The 22,097-nt window shown below is 29.3% G+C and overlaps 1 protein-coding gene and 1 pseudogene across 1 annotated transcript in view; one reads left to right on the forward strand and one right to left on the reverse strand.

The window, feature by feature from the left end:
* LOC129308145 (ras-related protein Rab7-like) overlaps positions 1 to 3,009 on the forward strand; it is a 15,513-nt gene extending 12,504 nt beyond the window's left edge. Inside the window, exons 6-7 of the mRNA XM_054949178.1 lie at positions 2,561 to 2,705; positions 2,840 to 3,009. Coding sequence (XP_054805153.1) covers positions 2,561 to 2,705; positions 2,840 to 2,903 — 209 coding nt within the window. The 3' untranslated portion in view covers positions 2,904 to 3,009. The remainder of the gene's footprint in view (positions 1 to 2,560; positions 2,706 to 2,839) is intronic.
* Positions 3,010 to 16,990: 13,981 nt separating this feature from the next.
* On the reverse strand, positions 16,991 to 21,770 carry LOC129308986 (tropinone reductase homolog; annotated as a pseudogene).
* Positions 21,771 to 22,097: the final 327 nt, after the last annotated feature.

Consider the following 22,097-nt stretch of genomic DNA (forward strand, 5'->3'; position numbering starts at 1 on the left):
CCCTGACAAGTCATGCATCATTCAAATATCCAAACAGGAATATATCCGAACAATAATATCTCATCATGATAAACAAAAATAAATTTTTAACCCACTTGGCAATATTTCAAACAAGTATATACAGTATTTATTTTCAATAATTCATAATTTTTCCAAACAACAAAACAACACATAACCATTCACAAACACACTCATCACAACACATTAATAATGTTACCTGTGTCTTGAATAACAAGTTCCCCTTCACAACTCCTTTTTTTCACCACTATCTTTGTCAATATAATCTACATAATTATTTCACAATACTATATATTAATTTTACATTAAAATAAATAACTTTAATTTAAAGAGTTAGAAAGTCTTAGATCTATAGTCCATATTAACACTAATTTAAGATTTATGCCTCATTTACCTTCGCAAATTCTTTTCTAAAATTCTCGTACCCTAATGAACTATTTTTTTTTATCCTCAATTCACTTCTAGTATCACAATTTCATCCTTCTATATTCTAAAATTCATCCAAAATAATTAAATTTTTAGAATTATCCTGAAGCCTCAAATCACCTTTCTATAACCTCAAAAATACCTATTCATACTTAGATAAATATTTAATAATCATAGGTTTATCCCTACGTCTCAGAGTCCACATAAATTCAACCATATAGATCTAGATTTTAACTCAAAAATTCTTAAGCATGAGTTTCAACCCTTAAAAAAATATTCTATAATATTTTTTATATCCCTAAGAATTTTAACCTATTATTTTAATATCCTCATATCATCAGATTAACTATCCTATAGAAAAATCCTAATCAAAATATTTACTCTATCCTACAAAATAATCATATCACTAGAAAGCTAATATTATTTAGAAAATAACTATAAAATTAATTTTTGTAATTAAATAAATTTTAAATGCTAATCTAAACAGGAAAGTTAGAACATACCTGAAGAAAAAGAAAATAATCCCCCTTGCGAGAACACGCCCGAGCAACGTGAGAGGAAGAGAAAAAAATAATATAAAAATGGGATTGTGAGTCCCAAAATTATATTAAAAACAACTATAGGTTTGAATTTAATTATTCAAACCTTTGGATAAAAGTTGCAATTTTCTCTAAATTGCATCTTAGCCTCTCATGCTTCCTAATGCACACACCCCCGCCTTTTTATACATGAAGGCACCTCTTCTCTTCCCTCATCTAACCAATGTGGGACTTAGAACAACAACCTTCAAACACCCCCTTTTTTTTTTGTTCCTTCTACCTTCTCTTTTTTTAAACAGATACATAAAAAAAATTATTTATGTATTATATCTTAACTAAATATTTTCTTATGTGAGTTTTAAATTTAAATTTTTAAATTCATAATTAATATACCTAACCATAATATTATTTCTAAATAACCTCAAATAATATAAATTCCTATTATATCATTTTTTTTTTTTTTTTCTCAAAACCTAATTCCACAATTTCTTTATTATATAAAAAATCAGGATGTTACATGTAACTTCAACCCTATTCAAATTTCTTTCTCTAATTCATGCATTACACACTAGAATCTACACAGAATTGGCATTCAGAGTCAATTCCTCTATTGACCAAAAGTGCCAATTATTGCAATTGAACATTTAATTGCTATCAAATCCTCAGGTCACAATCGATTACACACATTACCACTAATTTTTCCTTGTTCCAAGCTTTAACATTTTTTAACAATTTCTTCTCTCAGTACTCTCTCTCTAGATTAGGGCAATTCTTGCTTACAGCTTCAAAACTTTATATCATTTTGACTTAAACCAGTTAAAAAGCACTAGTTTAAACTCCGAGAAACCTTTTTATTACGATTGGGTAAAAAATCAACTTGTTAAAACTCCCGAATTCACTTTCTCTTAGTTAAAATTAAGAAAAAAATAGGGTAGGTTTGGAGGTTAACGTACTTACTCAATAAGTAATGAGTCAGAGACACAATCCTTGCTCCTGATTTAGCTTGCTCTAGCAGATCCCTTGCACTTCTCCACATTTGATCTCTTCTCTTATGTTCTCCCTTCTGTTTTCCACGAGCTAGACACATTCTACTACTAATTTGATTTTTGCTCCATGCACCACGGCGCATTTATCACCAACCACGATGTGTGGCACAGTGAGGGAAATCCTCACTATGCTTACAACGCTTTGCTCCGGGATTCTACTCTTTTACTCATATCTGTTTATATAACATCCCAATAAGTCGATATAACACTTCATCACGTAGAACTCTAATCCCACATTAAATAACTGATTCATTCCTAATTAGTCATTATGCATGATTATAAATTCGGGATGTTACGTGATGCATATCAAATTATTCAAAGCTTGATTCCAATTCCTTCCCCTTGGGTTTCTCTAGGGCCAAACTCCTATATATCAAATAAGGCCTAATAAGTTTTAAGGTTTTTTTTAAATTTTAAAGAATTATTTTAAAGTAATTTATAAATATAATTATATGAAGTCTTTAGGATCAAATTATTCTTGAATACAACGAACTAAACCACATGATTCCTATATGTTTGAACTTTGGAGGTTTTGTGAGGAGAAAGTGAAGGAATGGTGTGATTCAAGGGGAAACATGCCTTACTTTCAAACGTCTGCAAAAGAGAACTACAATGTTGAAGAGGCATTCTCATGTGTTGCTAAAATTGCGCTGGAAAATGAACATGAACAAGACATGTAAGAATATTCAATTTCATCTCTCTTCTCTCTCTCTCTCTCTCGACCAGTAGTCATCCTCGTGACTACAACAATCCTATGCTTTTTATATATGTCTTTCTTTTTGGTTTTTTAGGCCATTCTTATGTTTGCAGATATTTTCCGAGGATGTCCGAAACTGTTTCAGAAGCAGAACCACGTAGTCCTTGCGCGTGCTAATTAAGCTTGGATCATGGATGCCATCTCAAATTAGGAATGGATGACATTTGCTTTCTTTTCTTTTCATTTTTTTTGGGTCATTTTCTTCAATCAATCAAATGAGTAAATTATAATATAATTTTTTTGAAGTCTTATTGAGAATACATTTATTTTTTTAAAAAAAACTTTGTTTATTTTTGCATTTTTATTGAAATAGTCTTGATATATAATATATGAGCTTAGATAATATAATATACTTGGATAAACAATTTTTTTATTTTGATAAAAAATTTAAAAAATCATATAAATTTAATACAACTAGAGAAATATATTGTTGAACATATTAAGCCAGTTAAAGACAACTTAAGCCCTTGTATGCTACACAATTTAGTGGGAGAAATCTTTGTCCTTCATATCTTAGTGGAAACAATTGATGTTGCTGACAGGATATACTCTTTGATCATGTTTGATACATTAGAATTGGGTCCAAGAGAAATGAAATTAGAATTGGAATCATGTTTTCAATAGTTTGGTATGCATGAATTCAATTTTTATGAATTTCAATTCTGTTAAAATATCCAGAATTCAATTTCATCTCCATCATGATGAATTGCCACAATTATATGAAAATTGTCATAAGTGCCCCACATACACACTTCATCATTATGGCTGAGTTTTTTTATTTTTTTTATAAGGGCATTTTGGTCTTTATTTATTTTAAATACATATATTTTATTAATATTATATTTAGATTCCATCTTCATACCAAACATACATTTATAACTCAATTCTATTTTGATTTCAATTTCAATTCCGATTTTAATTTCGATTCCATCAAACACTCTTCCATTGTACCAAACGAGACCTTGTGTTTACTAAGAAAAAGATGAAAAAGAATCACACTTAAATTTCAAAAAAAAAAATTAATGATAGTTAAGTTTCCAACAATTTTTTTTTTCAAAAATTAGTTGTAAATATTATTTCAAATAGTTACAAATTTAAAAATTTTAATTACAAATATGACATTAAATTTAAATATGATAATTAATTTGAAATTTAAATCCCTATTTATAACTGTTTGAATAGTAGATATTTATAATTTATTTTATAAAAAATTATTGAGAGTTAACTGTCATCAATTCATCTTTTGGGACTTTATTATCATGTTCCCAAAAGATAACTCAAAGTTCTAAATTTTTTGACATAAGTTTATAGCATATTTTAAGATTAAAAAAGTAATGTTTAGATAATTTGGAGATTTTACAAAAAAGTTAAAATTATTTTATATTTAATTAAAATAATAAAAGTGATCAGTATTTAGTGATTGTTAAAATTTATGAAGTTTTATTGGATCTCTATTCATAAACAAACGAGTTGCTGTTTATTTATTTTGAATTTGATGATATTTTTGTGTATCTCTGTATTTTTACAACATTCACTCTAATATATCGCATCATATTATTTTAAAAATCATTCTAAGTAGTTCACCAAAGTAACTAGTTGGCAAAAAAAAAAACTATAAATATTTTTTATTTTTTTTTGATTTTAAAAATTTAAATGAATATCATAAAATTAAATGAATTTTTTTAAAAAAAGTGTTTTATTATTTTTTCATAAAAAAATTTAAACAAACGATCATAAATATATGTTGCGAGATGTAAAAGGAAAAATAAAAAATAAAAAAACAGTATTGGTACCAGCACCATGGCTTATAGAAAGCCAAAAGCAGGGAGGAGCAATTCAATTTTAGGAACTCGCAGTTTTGCTCTCATCTTCAAATAAGTGTAAACATTATTGCAGTTAACTGTAAAAGCTTTCTTTGATACAGAGCATTATTTTAAAATAATTTTTAAATTAAAGCTTGGAAGAATGACAAATAGATTTGAAGAGAAAAAATTAATTTAAATTAAGTCTCAAGTGTTAACTTTTATAAACTTACAATTTTTTTTTATAATTTTATGATTTCATTGAGATATTTATAATTTATTTTTTACATTTTAATATGATTGAATATTAAAATTTTAAACAAGTTACAAATTTATCATAATAAAATTACAAAATTAAAAGTCAAACTTACATATTTATAAAATTTGACACTTGCATCTAACTCCTCTTGAAACCTCTCTGTTGTTCTCTCTTAAAGCTTTGGTAAATTAGGTTTTAAAAGATTATCAAGTAAGATAGACCTCTTAAACTTAAAGGGAATATAAAAATATCTATAAACTATTGAAAACAATTTAATCATTGATCTTTGCAATTTTGACTTAATTGTAATTTAATTTTTAAACTTTAACTCATTATAACTCAATCCCTAAAATTTTAACTCGATTATAAATTAATCTCTAAACTTTATCTCTTACAATTTAGTCTTTGAAGTTTTAACATATTAAATATTGACCCTTATATTTAAAAAATTAAATTATAAAGATTAATTTTTTTAAAATTTATGAATAATATTTTAAATTATTAAACTCTTTTAATCTTTATAAATATTATAAAAATTAAAATTTTAAATATTTTAAGTTTTTTAATTTTATTTTTAAAATACAGGGATTAATATTTAAGAGTTAAAATTTTAGAGATTAAATTATAAGAGGCAAAGTTTAAGAATTGATTTACAATCAAATTAAAATTTAAGGACTAAGTTATACCGAGTTACAATTAGATTCAAACTATAAGAATTAAATGATTAATTTTTTTCTCACATTTACAATATTACAATAGTCAACAAATTTACCTTCTTTCTTTCTTTTTTTCCCCTTTTGCCAACAATTCAACCCTTCATTCTTATAAGTTACTCCCCTAATCTTCTTTATAAGTTATTTTTATCAATTTTATTAATACCAATGTAAAAAAAAAGTGTAAGAAATAAAAGTGTATAAAATTTTAAATATGCCCCTATATAATAAATTTAAAAAATAATGTTATATTACTTTTTTTCTTTCATGAAAAGTAATTTTAAAAATACTTTTCAAATATCATATAAAAAAATATATTGTGACTTATAAATGTGACCAAATAGATCTTTTAGAATGTGATTTATAAATGAAACCGGAGGGAGTATTGGTGTAAGCTTATTTTAATTTGGCTAAAATACATAAAACCTTTATAAATTTTGAGACAGTTACATATAACCCTCTTTACCTTTAAAAGTTTAACATTAACCCCTTTAATCTTTAATTTTATTTTTTAAAATCCCATATTGTTAAGTATGCTATTTTTTATGAGGGTTAAAATGTCATTCAATTAAAAAAATTTATTAAATAAAAATATTATATTGTATGACTATTTATAATAGATTTTTAATATGTTCTGAATAGTTGAGGCATCAATAAAAAATATTATTATCATTGTATAAAATTATAAATATTTATGTGTATATTAGTTTTTATCCATCTTTTGTTATCAATGGTGCATGATTTTATTGTTTTAAAAAATAAATTTTTATTTATATTTTCATGTTAGATTAATGCAATGCACATGATTAAAATATTTAAAATTTTAAATATCATCATGTTAAATTAATTTATCTTTTAATACTAAAAAACTATGCACCATTGATAACCAAAAACAAAAAAATAAAAAAAACTAACACAAAATTAAATATTTAAAATGTTATATGGTGATAATAACATTTGTTTTGACTATTATCAATGCCTCAATTATCCAAAAAATATAAAAAATTTATTGTAAATAGTTATACAATATAATATTTTATTTAATAATATTTTTTAGTTGAATGATATTTTAATCCTCATAAACAATAACATAATTAACAACAAGGGGTTTTATAAAATAAAATTAAAAGTTAGTGGGTTAATTTTAAATTTTTAAAAGTGAGGAGAGTTATATGCAATTATCTCAAAGCTCAAGGAGTTTTATACATGTTAGCCTTTTAATTTTAATGAGTTTTTGAGATTCAATTAACATAATTTTTTTAAATAAAAAACAAATGCACATTCTTCATTTAGTGCATACTATTTTTTTCCATCATCTATTGAAGGGTTATTGGATAATCCAAAAGATAGGAGAACATACACATTTTTTAGTTAAACTGAGTCCCTAATTTATAATTTTTTTGCCGGGAGTTACTAATTTATAGTTAAATAAAGGAGGTGAATTTAAAAAAAGAACAGTCAAAGAGCCCGGGGTGAACCAAAATCATCAGCTGCCAATACCAATATATACAATGACAGTGCTAGAACCCTGGGCTATAAGATACAACATTTTTAAAATTAATAATTAAAAAATTTATGAATCTAAAATTTTTAAAATTGAGTTAAAAGATGCAAAATATTTAAGTAAAGAAAAACAAAATATTAAAATATATAAACTTTTTTTATAATTTTCTTCAAGCTCAAAAGGTGTATTTGCCCCATTGGCTTCAATGAAGCCGCATGTTTGCGGTAAAACAAAAAAAAAAAAAAAAAACATTGTCCATCGCACGCTACGCCCATTTACAATTTTCATGACTCGGCTTCTCTCCTTCGCCGAATTCCACCTTCACGACCCTACTAAAAAATTTTTATTTTTATTTTTATTTTCATTTATTAAAATAAAAAATTAAAAAATTTATAATTTTTTAATAAATATACTCACAAATTTAAATAGTTCATATTTAAGATAAATAATCCAAATTTAATATTAAAAATTGATTGTACTGTCCAAAATATATATGCATCATATATTTAGGTGGTCAGTTTAAATTTTTAATATTAAATTTGAATTATCAACATTAAATTTAGACTATCAAATTACAAAGCAAAATTTTTATTATTTTTTATAATTTTTATTTTAATAAATATAAAATAAAACATAAAACATAAAAAATATTAAATTTAAGTCATTCATATTAAATCTGTAAAGTCTATATTTAATAGAAGGTGGAAAGAAGGTAGGAGGAGGAAAGAGTGGGAGTGCGAAGCCAAACTTCAATTTTTGAAGGTTGAGTCTGGCAATATGTTCCGACTGCTAATTTGTTTTGTTTGTAACCTCATTCTTAGGTGGGCTCTTCCATGCACCATGACGTTTGGTTGAATATATTCCATTTTCATCCAAAATCAAAAATCAAAAAACAAAACGAGAGAAAATCACTCCAAGATCTCTTATAGAAATTCTAAATATTATTAGGTCTCATAAGTAATCGTCGGCAACTGGAGTGTCTTATTTATACATAAGTGACTACTGAATGAATACATTTTCTGTGAAATAAGTACTTTATTTATACATTAGTATCTACTGAATGAGTATATTTTTCATTGACAAGTCATTTTGTGTGAATAATAAGTATTTATACATCAATGACTATTAAATAAGTATATTCTTTATTAACAAGTCATCCATCATAAATAATAAATTCTTTATAAATTATCAACTGTTAAATGAGCATATTTCTTTTATCAAGTCACCCATCATAAATAATAAGTACCTTATGAGCTTATATAGTAGTTATTACTAAATTTCATTTCACCAACCTTATCTCCTGAGGCGCGCGCGCGCGCGTTATAAAAAAAGTTTTATTTACGCACATATATATTAAATGGCTTCACTTACGTGGTGCTTATACTTTTTGGAACTCAAAAGGTAATGCCCTTAAATCCACTCAACTCAAGACCAATAATTTGCTCGCCGGTGTCTGAGCTCCGCATCTTTAGTTGCCGGCCGGCCAAATCTCTGCAAGCCAAAAGCAGATTTTTTTTTTTTAAGATAAAACGAGAATTTTTTAGTAATTAAATATAAAATATATTTAAAAAAATTGGGACTACAGGTAGTTTGTCAATTCCATGAGACCTTCCAGTATTTAGAATTCTTATAAGGGACTTTGGAGTAACTTTTTCAATACAAATTTCATAAAAAAAAAAATACTTGGACATAGAGTCAGGAATAAGGAGTGCTTAGAAGTTCTATTTAAATAAAGAATCAAGTTTAACAATTTGGTGGTTTTTTAAAAAATCGGGCTTCTAGGCCCAATCTTAATAGGCCCTAAAAAAGGGGCTTGAGCTCCAATGGCTCTCCAAACTTTATTTTTCAATAGATCAATAATTTTTCAAGCATTATGTTATAAAATAATTAAAATTGGTTCTTTTGCCATTTATTTTAACACAATGTTGACAAGATTTTTAGACATGACTACTTTGTAAGGTCTATTTTTTAGTTTTGATTAATGTTATATCTATGATACACAAGTTTTTATATTTATCAAATTTGATGAGATTGATATGAATTGAAAATTTTTGTTGTCATTTTAAAACTTGATTAAGATATTTGTATTTATTTATTTTATTAAGTTTTTATTTTTTAAAAAAATTAAAACAAGCTTAATCTTAATCTACAATTTATCAAGTTGAATTTCATCAACGATGTCGATCACACATAACTCTCAACTCACATTTCACTTCTAACTCACCCAATACCCACATTGCTTACACTTGGGCCTACATATTAGGTTTATTAACTATCTTAATATCATATAGCTTCATTGAATACCTATGTTGCCATTAATACTCCAACAACCATGATAATGGCAGATTTAATGTCCATTTTTGGACATTAATAGAACTCATTATCCAATAACCACTGAAATCATTAATATTAGGTTTAAATACTCTAAACAACTCTCATTAACTCCATTTAAGTCAATGAGTTTGGACTTATAACTTATATGGACTAAAAATCATCTTTCCACTATTAAACCCTAAACATAAACTCATAAATTTAGAAGAGATGGGGAGATTAATGAGTATGATACTTACCTTGGATATTTGTAGCTTTCAAAACACTCCCAATATCATCCAAGAGTAAACCCTAGTAAAGCTTGATCGTTAGTTCACATTCTTTCCTTCTTTCTCTCTATTTTCTGTCACAATTTGTGACTGATAAATTGTAGAAAATGACCATGTGCCACTGTGTATGGAACAGAGAGGTCTCTATTCTCGCATTTGAAGTGTCTGTGAGCCGTAGCAAATGTACTCCATGCCACAGCGTGTGGCACAGCAACACTAACTCTTCATTTTCTTCTTCTTTCGATGCTTGGGTGGCCCGACTTGATACTGGACCCATAATTAGGGTTGAAACACAGTCAAATATGATTATTAGACCTCCCTGGCCACACACCACTACAATTTACTCAATTATTCTAATTAAGCTTAGTAAATCAAGAGATTAAAATCAGGATGTTACATAATGCTCCTAAAAAAGTTCAAGAATAGAAATGCACCTTAATCCTATATTTTATGAGGGCATTAGGACTAATAATGCTAAATATTAGGAAATGTTTATATACATTATACATATAAAATTAAGTATAAAAATTGTTAGACTTGGCCCTCAGCCCTTCAAATATGGGCTAGGCTACAAAAATCAACCATTTTTTAAAAAAGAGCTCAAGGGCTTGAGGCCTTAGGCCCTGTTTAGTATGTGGGACTGGAGGGAAGGGATTGGCATTGGGATTGAGTAATCCCAACTTTTTATGTTTGGTTTGTTAGAATGAATATTTAGTTCTAATACCAATCTTATCTTATATGGGATTACCCAATACTACCACCCTTTGGTATTGCAAAATCAATCCTGAGATTGATTTTTGAGGATGGAAATGCTTGTCCACCCTCTCTTCTCCACCTTGCTCATGTGTAATCAAACGATGACGAATAGAAGCAGATAATGAAGGCAAGTGACGAGCAGATCTAGATCGAAATCAAATAGAATTGAGCAACAAGCAAAAGCTGACCTAGAATTGGATAATGATGAGCAAAATTAGATGATGAAGACGAGTGACGAGTAGATTTGGATAAAAATTGTACAAAATCAAGCGACGAGCAAAAGCTTACCTAGAATCGGACAATGATAAGCAAAGTCGAGCGATGAGCCACTAGCATTGTAACACCCTAACTTTACTAACTAAAAACTTAACCAAATACTATAATAATACAAAGATTAACTAATAAAAAAATTACCACGATATATAGATTTAAAGCCAATTCTTAAATTTATTTTAAAAAAATGATCATGGTAGAAAAGAGTTAATCAATGTTTTAGAAAACTATTATGGTTACAAAAATTTCATCTACTAAAAAGATATTTAAAATCTATAGCCTTGGTAAAAATGATTAAACTAGTTAAAAAGGCTTCAAAGATTATAAAAGTTTGCACTTACTATTTAAAATCATAAATACAACCCTACTGTGATAGAAAAGAGTCAAACATGGTAGATAGAAAAGAACCAAAAAAATATTTATTTCGTTTAACAAAAGTTTAAGTTTACTAAAACCTGCAGACATGCGTGTCACATCGCACTATAAATACTCAAATATTTATTTCAATAAATGTCTCAACACTTAGAATTTTATATTAAAATATTTGCTTTAACTAGATCCATTAAGCAATTTTTATGACCTTAGGTCTCAATTAACAATACTCTTTCTAGTCATCAATAAATAATAAACAATTTCAAAATTCAACTAAAATGACAAATGAGTCCTATACTCGCAAATAATTATTCTATAAACTAAAATGGGACTTAAAGCTTACTCAAGCTAAGCCCCAAGCTTTCAGACACTTTCCTTTTGCTCCGCTAAACTTAACTAAAATGTTAAAGAGAGGGGTGAGCACTAACGTCTTAGTAACCTAGAATTTAACCATACATATGCAAACTACAAAGACACAAACATACAGGTAAGTCTATGAGAATCATTCATTCATGAGCATAAGAATTTCATAGGACATAATTTATAAACCATTAAATGCAACTTGCGAATATGCAATACTAATGTTTCCCCTTATCACTCCATCCAACCTTATCTCACCGATTAAAACCATAGGCTTAGATACGGTCTGGCCTACACATTGGACTGACCAAAGCTCCTCTGATACTCAAGATGTACCTAGCCAAAGGTACAAAGCCCAAGTCCAGACTATAGCTCTCTTACTTAAAGAACCTAACTAGGAGGTCTTACTATCCTACGTTCCTCCTTTACAAACATGGCCAGGTAAGTATTAAGGAATAGGGCTCTAAAAAGAGCCAACCACTATGCATGAAGTGGAGGCAAACCATGTGGCCACTAACTCATATACATCAACATCATTATCCCTTCATCAACCATTCTCCAATGCATATTGCACATATATAATATTTATATCGCATACAAGCATGTTTGGAAAGAAATAGAAATATCTCATTCAATCAACTTAATTTATAAGCACACTTGAAAGAAATAAACTACTCTCAATGACATATAATTTTTATAAAATAAACATTATTAATTTATATTTACAAGCATGCTTAAAAAGAAACTCTATCAATAATATATAAATAAGATACCAGTATGCTTGACAAGATTCAATTAACATATAAATTTTCTATAATTAAATTTTCAATTATTTGCATTTGTCATCAAATACAAAGCTTGCACACATATGAAAAAATCTCGAGTTATCTATTCTCCTTGAGCTAATAACAGTCTCACAGCAAAATTTAAGGAAACAAAAACTCTCAGTGAGAGTCTACAGAAATTACATACATGTAAAAATGTTAATGTAAAATTCAAAGGTACTAAAAATTATCCTAAAACTATCCTAAGATTACTCTAAAATTATTCTAGGACCTAAAGCTACCTTAAGGAACCCCCAAAATCTCCTTTTAAATTCACACCTCTTCTTAACACAATTATTTTGCTAGCGCCATTCATGTCTTTCAAAGTTTGAGTGTCATCTATAAATGGTTTAGAATATATATATATATATATATATATTCAAGAACCCTCTGTCTGTTGTGAACGTACAATATGAAAGGAAAAGAAAGTAGAGAGAGAACCAAAAAGCAAATGGATGGGAAAGGAATTAAAGAAGGAAGGGAAGGGCATGAAAGGCAAGACTTTTGATAGACAAAACAATGATGTGAGAGATAAATTTACCTTACTGGCAGTGCATTCGATTTCGATACTCAGTGGCTATTGAGTATCGTGGTGCTCATCAGGCCGAAACGCACCGTTCGCTTAACAATGGAGAATGCATCGTTTAATTAACATCAAATGTGTTCAATTTCTCCTTTCATTCAGCAGTATAAAATCAAAAGCTGGAGGGAGAGAGCATGTGTTTTGGCACCATTCTACTCACTCTCTTTCAAGCTTCAAGTTCGACCATTCAATTCCAACAATATCATTCAGTCAGAAGGGGTTCTTGTAAGCTAAAGAACTCCATTAATTCATTTTAATTTCTTTTTCTTTATGTTTCTTTTTTAGTTGTTGTCTTATTAAAATTGAAAGCAAATATGAATGATGAAGACAATAAGCAATAAACCCACATTCAGCTTGTAGAAACAGACTTCAAAGGATGATTGAATGCTATCTAATTTCTAAAACGTACACACACACACACACAAAAGTTGACAAGGGCTACATTAATTGGAAGGCTGAATTTGTAACAAATTAAAAATTGTGGGCTAGGGAATGAATTTTGTCTGCTGTGATGCCTATGAATGTTGTATATAAAACAGCTTAATTTGCATTGAAAATATGAGTTATCTTCATTAAGCTTGCTTTACACATCATCTTGTCCTTTTCCAATTTGGTACAGTTCTTTCCAATGCAAGGGAAACAATATAACGAGGGAGAATTTAGCCGTTAATTAAGCATATTCAACAAGAATAAGTTTGACAGTAAACCAAGCTTAACATCTTCCATTTCCTTGATTTGGTTGTCAATTGTCATCTAATCTTTCTCATTGTTTTGTAAAATAAACCTATGACTTGTTATAAAAAATTTGGCTTGATTGGCCTTTTTTTGTGTTAGGTGAATGAAATTCTACCCTGTATACATACATACATACATATATATATTTATTGAAAAGAATATGAAGAAAGAAATTTGTGTATATGTATATGGAGGATATATATATATATATGGTGTGCGTGGCTATTTGAAGAACTAATATATAATGTTTGAAGAGTGTAAATTATCTTTACCATAACCTTGTATGTTTTTGAAAACTTTATTTTTGATAAAAATGTATAATATAATTTTTTTTTGTTCTTCGTAGGAACCATGTAAGAGGAAGATGAATTGGAACCCAAAATAGGGAGGGAGTTTGAAAATTTGGATGAGGCATGGGAGTTTTAGACAGAATATAGTAAAAGAATTGGATTTAGAGTTAGAAAGGGTACTTCTACAAAAAGTAGAGCAGACAAATCCGTTATTATTACATATAGATTTTTATGTTGCAAGGAAGGTCTGCGAAGAAAAAATGAAAAAAAGGGCATATGCTTCTACACATCAACTATAGATAAGGACTAATTGTAAGGCAAGAATGGTAGTATCTCGTGTTAGCTAAAAGTTTAGAATCACTATGATTGATAGAGAACATAATCACCCACTTCACACAAAAGACACAGTAAGCTTATTACCATGTCAGAGAAATATATCAGAAGTTCAAGCCCATAAAATGGATCTTGTAGAAGAATCTGGACTTAAACCTAGGGATACTTTTGACTTAATGAGTACATATGTCGATGGTCAAGAAAATCTTAGCTATACAATGATAGATGCAAAGAATTACTTGATGTGCCAAAGGAGGAGACATATGAAGTTTGGTGAATACTTTCATAAACAAATTGAAGAAAATCCAGCATTCTACCATAAATATCAATTAGACCCAGATCAACACATCACTAATGTTTTTTTAGGCCAATGGTCGCATGCTAATAGATTATGCACATTTTGGTAAGGTTGTATCACTTGATACAACATATAGCACAGATCAAAATCATAAACCCCTTGCACTATTTTCTAGCTTCAATCATCATATAAGCGTGGTCATTTTTGGAGCAGCACTATTATATGACGAGACAATTGAGTCTTTTAAATGGTTGTTAGAAACATTTTTGGATGCTTATATACAAAAAAGCCTCAAACTGTGTTTACAGACTAAGATCAAGCGATGGTAAGAGCATTGTGTGAAGTTCTTCCCAATACAAAACATTATTTATGTAGTTGGCATTTATTAAAAAATGGTGTTAAACACCTTGTGAACCTCATAAAAGATGGGTCACATTTTTTGACTGATTTCAAGAAATGCGTGTTTAATTATGTTGATGTAGAGAAGTTTGAAGAAGCATGGAGCCAATTATTATCTTCTTATAATGTTCATGAAAATATATGGTTAAAGTCTACTTATGATATTAAGGAGAAATGGGCTTGGTGCTATGTGAAGGAAACATACACATTAGGCATGAAGAGCACACAGATTAGTGAAAGTGTGAATGCTAATGTGAAGAGATGTACAAAGCCAAAATTGAACATCAAGTGATTTTTTAAAAGGTTTAACAAGGTTGTGGCAAAGAAGCGATACAAGGAAGTGGAATTTAAGTACGAATCTTGACAAAATATTTCAAGGATGGTTAATCAAAGTGCACCTATTCTACACCAGCTTGTGCAAGTTTATACCTCTATTGTTTTTGACATGTTTTAAGAGCAATAGGATCTCCAATTCTCTGTAGAATTAATTGCACGTGATGAGAAAGAGTCATTATTTATATATATTGCCTATATGATTGATCAGGAAGGGGAATGGAGAGTTGAGTTCAAACTTGACACCTATGAAATTTTTTGTACTTGTCAAAAGTTTGAGTCCACGAGAATATTTTATTGTCATGCATTAAAAGTGTACAAGTCAAAGGATGTAAGAGTTATGCCTGACCAGTATATTCTAAAGCGTTGGACTAAGGAAGTAAGGCTTGGTGTTGTCCATGATGTTAGAGGATATAAGATTCAAGCAGATCTTAGACTTGACATCACGCAGAGGTATAGACAATTAATGCTTATGATGGGAAGATTGGCATCCAAGGCTGGTAAGACACTTGAGGGATTTACTTGTGTTTAGAGATGTGTCATTGAGTTAGAAAATCAGATTCCTGATGGTAATGAAAATGATACTTTTAAACCAGTCATAGAGTCACAAAATATGCCTAAGGGTTCGAAAAAAGAGATGAAAAATCAAGCAAGAGATGTTGGAAAGGTTAGGAAGAGAAGAATTTAAAAATAAGAAGAAGAGTTGTATCAAAGGTAGTAAATTTTAATTTATATATAAGACAAAAATAAATTATTACTTATTTTGTATTTGAATTTTTTTTAGGACTCTCAAGAAGCTTCACCATATAAGAAGACATCTAAAGAAAAAGAAAAGACCTCATCATCCAAAAGAAGAAGAAAGGATGATCAAATGAAAGATTTACAAGCTTCAGCAATTTCTTACTTGGAAGCTCCAACACAACCAGTACAAATACAAGATTCAACATTTTCATATGCAATCCCTCTAGTACAACATATTTTTTCACCCCCTACATCACAATCATTGTCATTTACAAGCTTATTGGTGGTATGAAGCAATAAATTGGTCATTACTAAATGGTATATATTGTTATCCTATTTTGATGTCACAGTCGTTAACATTTACAAATGTAGGCACAAAGTAATGAAATTCCATCACTTGAAGCCATAGATCTTATGGAAAACTACTCACAAGGTAATGAATAGAAAAAGAGATATACAATTTGTACAAAAACATAATTTTATTAATTTTCATAGTGTCATATACAATTTACAACATTTGTCTCTTTTGGCCTATATACAATTAACAACATTTACATACTCAAAATCGCACAAAAAATGATACTTTTACATCATTTAATACAATCCCTGTCACCTAACAATTCCACAAACCAGCATTATATTTTTTCTTTAAATCAGCATACTACATATTGCAAGTTTGGAGCCTTCAAGCATTGACATATTCTTTGTTTTTTGTATTTTTCCCACAGCACACTAATTCTACAATATAGTGCAATTCTGGAAACAATTGTGCATATTTTTTATGGGATGGTCCTTACTTTGTTTCATTGTAGATTTCTTTCCAACTTTGTCAACAACATCTATCCTGCAACTAGTATAAAGCAAATCAATTTCTATCCTTATCTATTTATAGCTTTACATTATATTCTCTATTTTGGAAATATACATCACATTACTCTTACTCCATATATTTTGGGAATGTAGATCTAATTTTTGATGCCAAACACAATTTCTCACTTCCTCATGATTTTTGATGCCAAAAATCTACATCTATCCTGAAGCTTTAAGAAGCGGGCGTGCAAGTTGGCTCAAATGGTAAGAAGATTCAAAATTGGTGCCCATAACAATAGATACATCTTCTGCAGTTTGATCAGTGGCTTTGTTATATATGATTGTTCCTTGAAACTCTTCGTTCAAACCTAAATTATTTTTTCAGGCTTAATTCAAACAAGAATAAAAAAAAGAACATGAATCTATACTTGAATTCAAATTGGTGAATTTTATTGCAACTGCATGATTAGCAATGTCTACATTTTATAGATGAAGTAATAGTCCTTTTAAAAGGGGTTAAACTGGGACTTGAGTTAGAAATGAAGCAGGTGAAGTTTGAGTCTGATTAGATACTGCTTATGTTGATGCTGTTAACTTCAATTTTAGTCCAGATTGAAAGAGATGCAATACTACTTTATCAACGAAGAGAAGAGCAATAAAGATGGCATATTCTTCTTCTCTCTTCTTACTCTTGTAGGGGGCTATGTAACATCCCAATTTAAATTTTAATAGTTAATTTAGATTAATAAAAATTTTAAAAAATATTTAGAGGTAAGCAAATTAGTAAGGAGATTATTATTAGATTTAATTTAGTATAAATCTAAATTTTAAGTTATGATTTTTTTTAAAAAAATAGAATTATTATTATTATTAGAAGAGAAAAGGGATATGTAAAATTAAAAAAATAAAATAAAAAGGGGGATGGGGACGGTTTATTGTGAGTGTGTGTGTTTGATATGATAAAAAAAAGGAGAAAGAGACAAACCATTTTTCTCACTCACTTTCTTTTGTTTCCTTCTCTATGCGTGTGTGTAAGGTAAAACAAAAAAAGAAGATAATAAATAAGGATGAAGGAGGAAGAAGAAAAGAAATATTATATTAAAAAAGGGGGGGAACGGCAATTACGGTGTGTGTAAGTTTGACATTATATAATAATAATAAAAAAGAAAGAAGAAAGAGGTAGTGGGAAGTGGGACCCACTCTTTATTTTAAAACCACCAGACTTCTCTTGCGTTTTTCATTTCTCTTCTCTTTTCTTCATTATTTCTTGCGCGACACAGAGAGCAAAAACACAGAGACGGCGATCGCGACACCTACGATAGAGCTGATTTAGAAGGTGAAGCTCTTTATTAGGATATTTTAGATGAGATTTTAAGTATTCTAAGACTAGGTAAGTGTTCTAAATATTTTTTAGTTATTTTTCCGTTTGAGCTACAGATTCTGAAATTTTAGAAAACCTAAAGTTTGAAAAAGGAATGAATTTTGATGAGTAAATCTGATTGTTGAGATTGTTGGTAGGATAATAAATATTCTAGAGTATTATTTTGTTGATAGAATTGAAATTTGAGACATTTGAGTTTATCTATAGATCCCTATGGGTAGATAGATTTTTGGTTAAATATGAAAAGATAAATTAATTTGTTGATATTTAGATGATTATTTGAGATAAAAAATAAATTATTATAGCTATAGAATAATGATTCTAGGCTTGAAATCAAGTTTACAATTTTTGGGTATTTTTATATGCGAATTTTTGGAATAAAAAGGGAAATTTTGATATTAGAAAATTTTTGAATAAAATTATTGTGAAGGAGACTATTGAATCTAGTAGATAAGTTCAAATACATAAAATTAAATTTTAAAACTTAAGAGGCTAAGACTAAGGTCTTAAAAAATGAAATAAAATAAAATAAATACGTAAGTGTTAGAGTATGAGTGAAAATTGTGTTAATAATATTATTGACACATTAGGATATGATCAATTATAGATTAATTTTCTTTTGACACCATTCAAGCTTTGTAAAGCTTTGGAAGTGTTGTAACTTGAGGGTAACCTTTGCCTCTCAAAGGTTGAGGTAACTGGGGGAAATCTATTTTATGCATTTGTATGTTACTTAATTAATTATGTTGGTGAAATAAAAAATATATATGTGTGTGTGTGTGTGTGTGTGTGTGTCTAAATTTTGAAACGGTTGTTTGTAATGCATGTGGCTTTGTTGAGATTCTATGACTTGTGACCAAGTTAATTATGACTTGGTTTGAGTAATAAGATTGATGGTTGATGGTTATGTGTACACTCTTGGATATAAGTCGTGTGGATTATGCACAGTGATGAATGGTATGAGCATGTTGAGTTTTACATGATACTAATGTGGTTTTGTATGATAATTTAAAAAAATTGATGCAAGAGGCATGATTGAAATATGATGATTCTTGATGTTTGTTGAGCAAGAAAGTTGATGAGCATGTGGGATAATTTTAAATTATATATATGAGTATTTTGAAATGCATTTTTTCATGAGCATAATCATATAGAGGGAGTTCGCCTTAGTGAAGGAGTTGGCGGTTATACAAAATCCATATGGTACTTGGCTATTAACCAATAATCCTAGGGGTTATAGCCGCTATTTACCTTGTAAGATACTGTAGCATTGTTCCTATTAAGGGACTTAACCCTACTGGCCTACCTGAAGTTTTGGGTAGAGCTAGTTTTGGGTATGACACCCCATAGTGTGTGATTTGGGGGAAATTGTGTTCATAAGTGAGCAAGGTAACCCTGGCCCGGTGACCCCTCATGATATGATTAAGGCTTTGGGTAGTCTCACCACATGAACGATCCCTTCCGGTTGTTAGCCCACGGATTTCATGTCAGAGGAAATAAGGGGGGATATAAGGAAGAGATTGATCATGCATATTATTACTATCATGCCATTTGAGTGATTGATGGCTATGTTGAGAATATGATTATAATTGTAAAAATGAGAACATGTAGTAATTATGTGAATAATGTATATGTGGCTATTTGTGCAAATTTTATACTTGACTTTAATTCTTAAAATTATTCACATGAATTAAATGTTAATGTGATTAACATGTCATTAATGTGATTGTTTGAATAGTCACCTTGATAAATTTATTGGCCACTTGCATTCATGATTAATTATCATACATTTATATAACTTAGATATACCTTGATTATTGAGTGGTTGTACTCACCCCTCTCTTTTAACATATTACAGGAGCTAGCTCATCTGAGAAGAACAGAGAAAGGACCATTAGGCCAAGTGATAATAATCACTTCTGTAGGCCTCTCTCCTTTTATTTGATATGTGTATATAGTTTATGATATTGCCAACTAGGATAATATATTCTTGATCTACTTGCATTATAGGTTTTGTGTTGGGGGAAATATATTTTGGGCCCTGAGAAATGTGGTTTGATACTTATGTTATAATTACGGGCCAAAATATTTGTGCAAGTAAAAATAGTTATTATCATGCTTTCGTATAGGTTTAATTGAATGATATGAGTTCTTAAAATATTTTAAAGACTTAGGATCCTTTTATATTAAATACTTTAAAAAAAATACATATTGAGAATTCATTTGGATTAATCTCGTATTGGATAATCTATTTGGGTTAGACCTTAATTAACCATGGTTAGTATGATGATTAAGTCCTAATTTAGGACACTTATTACAGGCTACCTGAGTAACTACCAAGCTTTCTTAAATCAATTTTAGAGTTATTATCACCTTACTTCTCAGTTATGAGATCATAGAGACACATGCACGCACAAGTTACAACTTCAGTAAAGTTATAACTAGTCTCCCTTCAGTGACCTTGGAGTTTGAGAGTTATTACAATGACAAAGGTAACAAGAAAAAGATCAGGATGAAGCAAAAGAGCAGACTCAGATGCTAGATGAGACACAAAAAGCCTTACTAAATCATGTCAGTTTTTAAAGTCTTCCCATCATAAATTGAGAATTTATAGTCCTTGGAATGAAATTTGTAAATTTCCCACCAATTAAACAATCAACAGCTCGAGAGAAGCTTACAAGGATGTTGAGCTTTCCATGAAAAATGGAGGCAACAGTTTGCATTAAATTTTGACATTGGTGACTTGAGATCACATCGCAAACCGATCCAGTGACACAAAATCCTTTACTCCTCCACTCTTTCAAACACTTGTTGATGTCTATTGGTTACGGGAACATATATGCACAGTTGCTCTAAATTCTGCTAGTTCTTCTACAATGGCATGCCTGATTCCAAATAAAAAAAAATGAATTAGCAGTAGAAAGCACAGGCCAAAACAAACAATGATGAAGTTTGAATGAAACGATATTGTATTGAGACATTTTAAACTAAATCATATAGTATTTTGACATAGAAAAGAATCAATGGCCCAATAAAAAGGATAAAACTACAAATCGTCAATTCATACCCCCTGGTTGAAAATTCAACACAGAGCCAACAACATGAGAAAAATCAACAGGACAGCACTGCAAGAGAAATTAAGAACCATATTTGGCAATGATCTAGAAAGGAAATAACTCATCGAAGTGTCGCAAAAATTAAGAGCCATGCTTGGTAATGATCTGTAAGAGAACAATCAATAGGACAACACTGCAAAAAAAATTAGCAGGAAATGGCTAAGGCTGTGTCGCAGAGAGAGAGCTCATCGAGGTAAAGGAAATAAATCTCCAGAAAGGCTACTCTTGGTGATGATTTGACGGAGAAAGTCCAGATGGAGATACAGAACCCAATGATTGTGACGGCACCGACGAGAGGAGATGACGATAAAGCTCTGGTTTGAGAGTCTCAAACCTGACAGCCAGGAAACGATAAAGTCGACCTAAGGCATTGTTAAAAGCTTTATTAACATAAAAAATGAATGAATGGTTGAGATAAAAACGTAATGAACGGTAGAGATTCTCCATGGTTAATGAAATGATGCGTTTCAGCCTGATGAGCACCACGGTACTCAGCGGTCATTGAGTACCGAAACCAAACGCACTGGCAGTAGCAGCAAAGCAAATGTTGCATGAGGAAGCAAGAGATGCAAACCATGCTTTGGATATTAATTAGGGCTCGTTGAATTTATAAAGTTTTAACTCAATTTTCTTTCCATTTATTATTTAGAATTTCTTTTGGATAAAACAAGTTTAAAGATAACTCAAAAAGATTTGATATATTTTAAAACTCAATCAGATTTCTTATTATTATTACTATTTTTTTTATAAGGTAGTTTCACATATTTAATAAATTTAATTCCTTTAATTATTTATTTTTCATTTTTTTAGCCCAACTCATAAACTTATC

The sequence above is a fragment of the Prosopis cineraria genome, unplaced genomic scaffold, assembly GCF_029017545.1.
Source record: "Prosopis cineraria cultivar Desert tree isolate PC_DT_omini unplaced genomic scaffold, ASM2901754v1 PC4, whole genome shotgun sequence".
Taxonomy (NCBI): Eukaryota; Viridiplantae; Streptophyta; class Magnoliopsida; order Fabales; family Fabaceae; genus Prosopis; species Prosopis cineraria.